The 10,012-nt window shown below is 51.8% G+C and overlaps 1 protein-coding gene across 1 annotated transcript; it reads right to left on the bottom strand.

The window, feature by feature from the left end:
- Positions 1 to 3,472: 3,472 nt before the first annotated feature.
- LOC119316589 lies at positions 3,473 to 5,086 on the bottom strand. Its single transcript, XM_037590918.1, has 3 exons — positions 4,911 to 5,086; positions 4,316 to 4,816; positions 3,473 to 4,231 (listed from the first exon to the last, which is right to left on the bottom strand). Exons 1-3 carry the CDS (start codon positions 4,987 to 4,989, stop codon positions 3,687 to 3,689), a joined length of 1,125 nt encoding a protein of 374 aa, XP_037446815.1. The 5' UTR covers positions 4,990 to 5,086; the 3' UTR covers positions 3,473 to 3,686.
- Positions 5,087 to 10,012: the final 4,926 nt, after the last annotated feature.

Here is a 10,012-nt window from a genome sequence, read left to right as displayed (position 1 = left end):
TTGAGCACATAAAAGACTTCTATGAGCATGATCCCACTTTTGCTATTCCTTATGCCAAATGTTTGACACATACATCTTGGGAACGCTATTACATCAAAGATGGATATCTTATGAGAGCTAACAAACTTTACATCCCTGGGTCTTCTCTTCGTTTGTTGCTTTTGCAGGAATCTCATGGAGGAAGACTAATGGGACATTTCGGACGCGATAAGACTTTTGCTACGCTCTCCAAGAACTATTATTGGCCCAAGATGTTTCGCGACGTCAACCGCTTCACCAACCGACGCTCTACATGTTGCAAAGCTAAGTCTAAAGCTCAATCCCATGGCCTTTACATGCCTCTCCCAATTCCATATCAACCATGGGAAGATATTAGCATGGATTCTGTACTTCGATTACCTAGAACTAGAAATGGAAAGGATTCGGTATTTGTTGTTGTGGACCGATTCTCTAAGATGGCACATTTCATTCCTTGCAACAAGATAGACGATGCTTCACATGTTGCCAATCTCTTTTGTAGGAAAATCTTACGACTACATGGAGTGCCAAAGACGATTATCTCGGACCACGATGTCAAGTTCTTGAGTTACTTTTGGAAGACCCTATGCGCCAAGCTCGGAATTAAGCTACTCTTCTCCACGGCGTACCATCCACGAACCGACGGCCAAACGGAGGTGACCAACCGAACACTCTCCGCTCTACTTCGAGTGCTAATCAAGAAGAACATCAAAGAGTGGGAGGAGTGTCTACCTATCGCCGAGTTCGCCTACAACCGCGCAAGACACTCAACTACCGGCAAGTCCCCCTTCGAGGTCGTCTACGGTTTCAACCCATTGTCCCCTTTGGACATTCTCCCTCTACCACTACAAGAGCGCATCAATATGGACGCAAGCGCATGTGTGAACCATCTCAAGAAGGTGCATGAAGATACAAGGCACTCCATCGAGCGCCAAGTACAACGACTTGCGACCAAGCTCAACATCAACAAGCACCCCATGGTGTTCAACATTGGAGACCTTATGTGGCTACACCTTCGCAAGGACCGCTTCCCCAATGAACGCAAGTCCAAACTTCCACCACGATCGGATGGACCCTTCAAGGTGCTTGAACGCTACAACAACAACGCCTACAAGATCGACATTCCACGCGACAAGTACTCCGTGAGCGACATCTTCAACGACAAAGATCTCTCGCCCTACCATGGTGATGAGGATTTCGATCCGAGGTCGGATCTTCCCCAAGGGAGGGGAGATGATGCGGAGCATCCTACGGTCATCCCCATGGACCTACCATCGTCTCACGAAGTGCCAAGAGGACCTATGACTCGAGCTAGAGCTAGAGCTCTCGAGACCGAGGTGACTTCTCTCCTTAGTGATATTACATATGATCCTCTCAAGACATGGCTACTACTTAAGTCCGAGATGTTGTGCATGATTAGGTACCAAGAGGACCCTCCCGAAGATGCACGTGAAGACGGACAAGCCGCCAAGTTCATGGATGAAGAGAACCGACGGAAGGAGTCAAGAACAACTCCCAGGCCCCGGACAACCGGCCATGACCCCGGACATCCGGCCCCTGGAGGTGTCACCTGCAGCAACGGACCATCGACCAAGTGTACAGGGCCCGGACATCCGGCGACCGGCCCAGACATCCGGCCCCAACCCAGAAATCCGGCCTCCCGCCCGAATATCCGGACACCACCGATCCATAGGACAGAAGAGACGCCCCGTCAGCCCGGACATCCGGCCCCAGCCCCGGACATCCGGGTCCTCCCGAAGGCCCGGACATCCGGCCCGACGCCCGGACGTCCGGCCCCGTCTGTCTGCGCACAGTAAAAGGCTGAGGCCCATGTACCCTTTCGCCCCCTTAGACTATATATAGTCTCCTCCTACCTACGTTTTAGGGTTAGCGTTGTGATAGCTCATTTGAGAGATAGAGCCTCGCTCATCCACATCGGATCTACTCCACGAGAGAGACCGAGGCCCCTCTACGGAGAAGATCCACGTTGGATTGAAGACCTCCTCGCGGAGAAGACCATCAAGACCTCCTCACGGAGAAGAACCGGTTACCCCTTCTATCGTCCCTTGTTGATCATGGATCATGTATCTCCCTTTGTGTTCATGGATCTAGCACATGTGTGATCATACTTGTTGGTTTGAGTGTTTCTCTTGTGTTCCCCTTTGTGATTTCCCTTCGTGTTCTTCATGTTCTTCGTGGGATCCGCTCCTTTCGTGAAAGATCGGTCATATAGGGTTCCACCCTACATCAAAATATACTAGTGGTGTGAAAGGTTTTGGGCTCGTCACTGTTATATTTTAGTTACTAATGATGGGCAGGAACCGACGCCCACCACTAGTAACAACTTATCAATGGAAGACATGGTGCAACGGGCGCCTTGCCCACCGCTAGTAGGCATTTTGCACCTGCCGCTAGTAGCCAGTTTTGCAGTAGTGCATGCAATCTAGGTAAGACAGTAAAAATGGTGTACAATAGTTATCTCTTAGTGTTATTTCTCATAACTAGATATCCTCAGACATGTGGTGAGACATATTATTGCTCAGAGAAGATCATCTCTTAGAGCATCTCCAATAGATGATGCAAATTTGGAGATGTAAAAAATTACATCTCCAGAAAGGCCATTTCACATCTTCAAAAAGTGGCAACTTCAACAAATGTTGTATATTGAAGATGTAAAAGAGCAATTTCGATAGATGATGTAAAGTGGATATGTAAAACCGATCGTCGGCCGTGTGGCTGTGTACAACTAGTCGGCATAAGCGTCGGTGGCCGAGCGCCAAGAGATGGGAGGAGCGGCGGCGGCCGAGCGGCGAGAGCCGGGAGGTCGAATGCGGCTGGAGGGGGGCTCGAATAGTCGGTGGCGCGGTTGTGAATCGAGCGGCGGATTGGTCACAGCGGGGCGACGACCGTGCGGCACAAGAAGGTCGAGTCTGGCGGTGGAAAAACGACGGCGGCGTGAAGGCGGCTATGCGGCTCGAATCCGGTGGCGGCGGGGGGAGCTTAAATCATGCGGCGGCGATTCGGCGACGGAGAAGCGGCCAATTAGGCCGATTTGGAGGCGGGCGGCGGTGGAGCGGCCAGATCTAGCAACAGGGCGGCGGTGGCGTGGTGCTGTGAGCGAGTGGCGCGGCAGTGGAAGTGCGGCGGGACGAACTCAAATGGGCGGCTCCTCAGCAGCTATGGCGGCTCGGCGGGGTGGGTCAGACCAGTAGAGGAGAAGGCGGGGTCGTCGGTGTCATCCATGGCCAGAGTGGTGGTCGGCTAGTGGCGGGCGGAAGGAAGGAAATGAAAGCGGTTGGGCAGTTGATGCGCGGCCGCCGGTTTTACATCTTCGATAGGTGAAGATGCAAATTTACATTTTTAGGTGTTGTCTTTTACATCTTCTGAATACCAAGATGTAATTTTTTTTTTGTGTCTACATTATCAGTTGAAGAATGGTTTTTGGCGCTCGAGATGCAAAATGAAGATGCTCTTAGTCAAGAGAAGGCAGAGGTACAGTTAACGTCTTTCAACAGCTAGTCTTCCAACAGCTAGTGACATACCGAGTGTGGCACCTCTCCGACGAATTCCTTAGTGCACATTCAAGCCCAATAAGCAATTTGAGCGCCTAAGCAGTCTAATTAACACGGATGCAACAACAACGCACTAGGGCCAGCCAGCTTATCGTTCTAGGGGCGCTTTGGCGGCCGGGCGCGCACGCTGACGACGGCGACGTCGTCGATCACCGGCCCGCAGAGCGAGCTCATGTCGTCGGTCCTGGTATTGTAGAAGGAGCTGAAGAAGACGACGCGCGTGCGAGACGACGTGGCGCGGAACGGGAGCACGGCCCGCTTGGCGGCGCCGCCCTGCCCCGCCGACTCGTACGGCACCTTGGTGGACTCCCTGCCGGCGTAGGCCTCCACCATGAGCGACCCGCGGCACGTGTTGCTGGCGTCGCCCACGCTGAAGGACAGCGCGTACTGCTTCCCCGGCACGGTGCGGATCACCTGTGCGATCGCGCTCTCCCTCCCCGCCAGCAGCTCCACGGCCCGGCGCCCCCGCGGCACCGCGAAGTGGTCGCTGTCGATGTACTTGACGGCCTTGAGCGACTCCACCATCCAACCGGGCAGCGGCGAGTGCTCGTCCACCATCCGCGACGGGATCAGCACCCCCCACTTGGTCCCGGGGATGATGTACGGCCCCTCCTCGAAATCACCATTCTTCACCAGGTTCTCTACAGATCAGCACGACCGATGTTACTTACACGGCGCAGGGAAGGAATTAAACCATGACACGGACAGAATGCACGAGCGCTCACTGTTGGTGCGGCGGGGCGGGGTGAGGGTCTTGATGGCGACAGAGTCGATGAGGGGGCCGCAGGCGGGGTCCTCGGTGACGCCGGGGTTGTGGACGACGACCTCGACCTCGTCGGCGGTGGCGTCCCAGGCCCAGGAGTAGGAGTCCCAGCCGTTGCTGCTGTACATGGTCTGCATGACCAGCACGCCGGACTGGCCGGACGCGGACACGTTGAGGCGCTCCGCCTGCGCGCACGTCCTCGCCGCGCTGAAGGTGAGGCTGTAGCGCGCGCCGGGGACGGCCCCGCGGAGGCGCTGCGCGATGGACGCCTCGTTGCCCAGGCGCACGGCGTAGGCGCCCTCGGGGACGACCAGCACCATGTCCCCCTGCTTCCGCCCCGACGGGATGTACTCCACGAACCCCGACGTCCGCCACGACGGGATCGACGACGCGCCCACCACCTGCGTCCCGCGCAGCTGCGACGGCTGCGGCCCGCGCTCGAAGTTGCCGTTGGCCAGCAGCCCTGCGACCACCCACACCATCGAGCTCATCAGCGCAGCTCAAGAAACATCCATCAACGCAAGAGTAGCGGTAGAAACGATAAATGAGGACGTTACCATCGGTGATTCCTAGCGCCAACCTGCAGGTTGCACAGAGCAGCAGGAGCACTAGCCCGGACATGGCGGACCTTGCCATCTTTGGCTCCAATGTGCAAGAAACGTGGAGACGAAGAGCACCGGACCACGTTCGTCCCCGAGTCGTGGTGGTTCTGAGCTTCTGATGACCAGTGTGGCCTAGCTCTAGCCCTTTTAAACGCAGAGATACACATAGGAATGGGTTGCGCCTTCCCAAACTGCCCCCGGATGTGCGCACGGTTAACCGGCTAGCTAGGATGGTTTGGTCCTGTAACGGACGTGCGGTCTTCATGGTACAGTGCAGGGTCAACAACATGAGTCCATGTTCTTCTTTCAAAAAAAAAAGTCCATGTTCTTCCGCTAGTGTAGCAATTGTGTAATAACACCTTTTTGGTTTTACAAATATACCTTCAGAATGCAAGAACTAATCATCAATGCAATGCAAGGATGGATAATGCCACAAGCGTGGTTACCTATGTCAAATAAAAAAGAAGTCGGCTTATATATAGAGAGAAGTAAGGCTGTTCAGAATCTCTCCACTCCATGGAGTTGGTGGAGCTTGGTTTTGGCAGCTCCGTCAAAGTGAGTTGGAGTCTGGTCCGCCCCGCGAGCGGAGTTAAAGGAGCGAAGAGGAACCGGACACTCCTTAAATGTTCCTCATCTTTGCAAGTGATCGACATCTAGTGCCTTATTGTTTTAGGCGCTATTCTAACCCCTCGTGTGTCAAAGCCAGACACATTTCGTCAAAACAAGAAACAAGGAGAAAACCACGCCATGGCAAGAGGATGGCGAAAATCAGTGACATCGGCAGCTTTCCCCTCATTTTTTTATTTTGAAGAATATGTCTGGTTCTAAAACACAATGGTTAAAATGGCGTCTAAGAAAAAGTTGGGGTACTAGATATATTTTGAGTTCTTGTAACTTGAGGAACCAATAATTTATTTTGTATGTAAAAAAGTGGTCATATGTTTGGTTTTAACCTCTTTTTCAGAAGGAAAAAAAACTGTCATCACAGAAACTGTTATGTTTTAGGCAGATCTGAGTTGAACTTAAATGTCATTGGCAAATCGAGTAGTCATCGGTCCATGCCTCGCGAGATCCAACAGGATACATACATGTGCTAGGATGCCACTGCCCCCTGGAGTTGGCCTAAAAGTTACGTGATCTGCATACCCATTTGGCTCGTGTTTGGACAGCTCGTCCCCATTTATGGCCATGGCCTACCACCTTCAACTGTCGGGCTGTTACTATGCAAAGATCTGCTAGCATTTGGACACGGTTACACTAAAGTAAGGCTACTTGATCCAGGAAAAGCCTACGCATGTTTCACATTCACGACAACCATTCTACTATCTCATGATTCAAGATCTAGAACCACTCGGTAGAAACCTTGAAGCCTTTCCATTCTGTAATTCAGAGCTGACTGTGTTGAGCATAGTTATTCCGTCATTAATGTGCATGACCTGCAGTTTGCGTACCATTAACATGCCAGAAGTGCTCTGTTATTGGTGCTCCTGCCATCGCTGGAAGAAGCTTGATGTTCTGTCATGGGACCAATCTAACGGCGAAAACTTAGAAAGTATCAGAGGGAACCCTTGCATGTCCAGTTCTGAGCACGCCATGTGACCATGATGCCAGGACCTTTGTCCCGTCCCGAGGGTCTGCTTAGGCATGTTATTGCTGCCCTATAGCTCTGAACGCAATCCACCGACACTGATCAACACATGCCAGTAACTAATCCATCCACCTTGATCTGATCTTCACCACATGCCAGCTCTTGGTTAATCTGGCGACTTGTTGGAGCATCACTGCTCCAAACATCTGTTAATCTGTAAGCACATCGACTGCGGGAGGCAATTATTCTTGGAAAGTTGGAATACTGTCCTCGTGAGCGACTCATCATGTTGTACCGTTGCACTGCAATCTTCTTTCTCTAATGGCGGCACAGGTCGGCAAGCATGCATGCAAGGGAGGTCCATGTGCCCGGAGCTGAGCCTGAGCTGATCGGAAGCGCGCGCCGGGGACAGATGTTGCGCCTCGGCATGTGGACTCGCATGTGGATTCATGGTAACCATGCTTGCATGTGTACGTGTGTCTGTGCTGCGCTCCTGCACGACCAGCTTGGTCCCCCATGGGCCATGCCACGGAGGTAGTATTTTTGAACTTTTTGCGGGGAAGTATTTTTGAATGTTAGCACGGGAGGCTTGCTAAATTCGACCAGTGGCGGAACAAATGATCTTACTAGCATTATACAGGCTTGTGTATTTCTAGAAAGTGGAAGATGTCATTACTTACAGGCTTGTGTGCTTTGCTGTTTATACATGATCACATTTTTGTGTTCTTCTAATCTTCACCCGCTAGTCTCCTTTTGGTTTTGTGTGGTGGGGGGCATGTGCTTATCGTTCGAGGCTTTGAAGGCGCGAGAGTAAAGACAGCAGAAGCTGGTTGGAGAACACAATAAGTGCCATGCATCGTCTGGGCATGTACCTACAGTGCATGCACAAAGCAAGAGGTAGCCCTGAAGCCGAGGTTTGGACCGATCTCGGACACGGTGGATGAGAGTGAGACCAAATCACTGAAACATGTACGTATACAATTCCACGACGGTTGGACAGATACGGAGTAACTTAATCATGGTTTTTGGGTCCCCATGTTACAGGATCCGAATATTCCTAAGTCGTGCATTCAGTGTTCCTTATCTGGGTTGAGTTTGTTTGGTTTACTAAGGTCACGAGAGATACATGCCCTGCCATTTTATTCAGAGGTTCCTCCATCTCTTCAGCGGTTGCTTTTACTCCCTCCTGTTCCTTTTAGTTAGCATATAATACTCCCTCCGGTCCTTTTTAGTTCGCATATAAGATTTGACCGAAGTCAAGCCTCGTAAAGTTTGACCAGCTTTTTAGAAAAAAGTGTCAACATTCACAATTTGAAATCAATACCATTAGATGTGTCATGATTTAAAGTTTCATATTATATAACTTTAGCATGGTAGATGTTGATATTTTTTCATATAAATATGGTCAAACTTTGTAAAGTTTGACTTTAGAGAATTGTAATATGCAGAGTAAAAAGGACCGGAGGGAGTATTTGTCTAAAATCAAGCCTCGTAAAGTTTAATCAACTTTATAGAAAAAAATATTAACATTCGCAATATGAAATCAATATAAGTAGATGTGTCATGACTTAAATTTTTATATTGTATAACTTTAACATTATAGATGTTGATATTTTTTTATATAAATATGATAAAATTTTATGAAGTTTGACTTCATACAATTCTGAGGGAGTACTAGATGACTTGTTGAAGTAGACCAGGAAAGCTCACGCCCCTCCCATCCCGCGTCGCTCTCGCGAGCGACCGGGGGAACACTAGCCGCTGCAACCCCGACCCCCTCTCCTCTGCCCTCCCCCCTTGCTGCCGCCCAGCAACACCGTCGGGCGAAGCCCGGCCGGCGGTGGCGGCGGTGTCTCTCCTCCTCCCCCTCCTCGCGCATCGTGGCTGGCGCGAGACGGCCGATCGAGCGGGGGCGCTGGGCTATGGCGGGGTCGGCGGCGGGGATGCCTGGTGGGGACGCGCCGGCGAGTGGAGGGCACGTCTGCAGTGTGGCGGCCGCGGGGATCTTGATTTGGGCGGTGGCGTGCTGGCACGAGTCCAGCCAGATCCACACAAATCGGGCTCCTGGATGGCGACGGGCGGCGCGGGACGTTGGCAGAGGTCCGTCCTGGCCTCTATGTGGGGTGGTCTGCAACGGCGTTGTTGCGGCCATGGTGGTCGCCGGGTCTACATGCGGCGACGACGGGTCTCTCCCGTGGCGGTTCGTCTGTGTCAGGCTTGGGTGAGCTCCCTCCCTCTTTGATGGATTCAGCGATGAGCTCGTCGTGGCTCCATGGTGTGGAGTGGGTGCGCGCGAGGCCTGGTGGAGGTGGCAGGGGACTTCAAGAAGGGGGCAGGGTGCCCCTCTGTTGCATCTGGCAGCTGTTTCAGGTGGCTGCCGGAGTTCCCCTGGCCCGTATCCGGCCGCAAAGGTCGTCGACCGTGCCAAGGTGTCGGCTTTGGGGTGGAAGGTTCTTCTGCTCCGTTTCGGTTGGCCGCATCGGTTTGGTGTGTCCTGTATGAGGGTGGGGCTCGGATGCCGTGGCGGCTGCCCGGTTGGTGGTAGCCGGGGTGCTCATGGACGAAGCACGCGGCTCGGGCGCTATCCGGTCACCATGGCCGTGTGGGCGGCATGTTGACCGGGGTGGGTCGTTCAATGCTGGTGTTGTGGTTGTCTGTATCCCAATCTGGTGATGTTGGTTGTTGGCCGGGGTGAAAACTCGTTCTGCTTTGCCAGGCCGATGGCAGCGGCGGTCTGATGTCATCCCCTTCTTAAAGGCGTCATCACGACATCTCATTTGTCGGCGGGGTGCTCCCGAGGAAACCCTAATCCTTGGATTGGGCGGTGGCGACGCGGTGGTGTCATTCTCTTGCTAAAGGCGCTGCCTTGGAGCGCATTGTTTGTCTTACACGGCTTCTCCTCTTTGCGGTGGCGCGCCTACGGTTGAGGGCCCCGACGACTTCGTATTAGTGCTTAGCGTTTTCATCTGATGTTTGCTAGGATTTTGTTGGGGTGGTGTTGCTGTTTTCAGCGTCTTTGTATCCAGCCTTGGGTGCGTGTGTGTGTTTGTCTCGGTAGGTTTTGGTTGGTTGCTATATATATATATATATATATATATATATATATATATATATATATATATATATATATATATATATATATATATATATATATATATATATATATATATATAGCGGGGAAACCCTTTTTCGTCTAGATGACTTATTGCATCCATGGCATAAAAGCAACTTCAACACGGTGACCCGAACGGATGCGTGCTTTGTCCGCTTTTGTCCGTTTGAGTCGGTCAGACAGACGGGCGCGTCCGCTTTTTAATTTGGGTCAGGAGGTGCGCCCAACGAGAGGCAAACCCATATTTACTCGCATTTAAAAAATTGTATAAGATAAACATGTGACCGAAAATAAACTTAATAACACATAATTAAGCATAAATGACCGGTCAATCGTGGGTCAAAGCCCACTTAAACA

The sequence above is a fragment of the Triticum dicoccoides genome, chromosome 6A, assembly GCF_002162155.2.
Source record: "Triticum dicoccoides isolate Atlit2015 ecotype Zavitan chromosome 6A, WEW_v2.0, whole genome shotgun sequence".
NCBI classification, from domain to species: domain Eukaryota; kingdom Viridiplantae; phylum Streptophyta; class Magnoliopsida; order Poales; family Poaceae; genus Triticum; species Triticum dicoccoides.
Note: the sequence above shows the minus strand (reverse complement) of the source record. Positions and strands in the feature narration are given on the sequence as shown.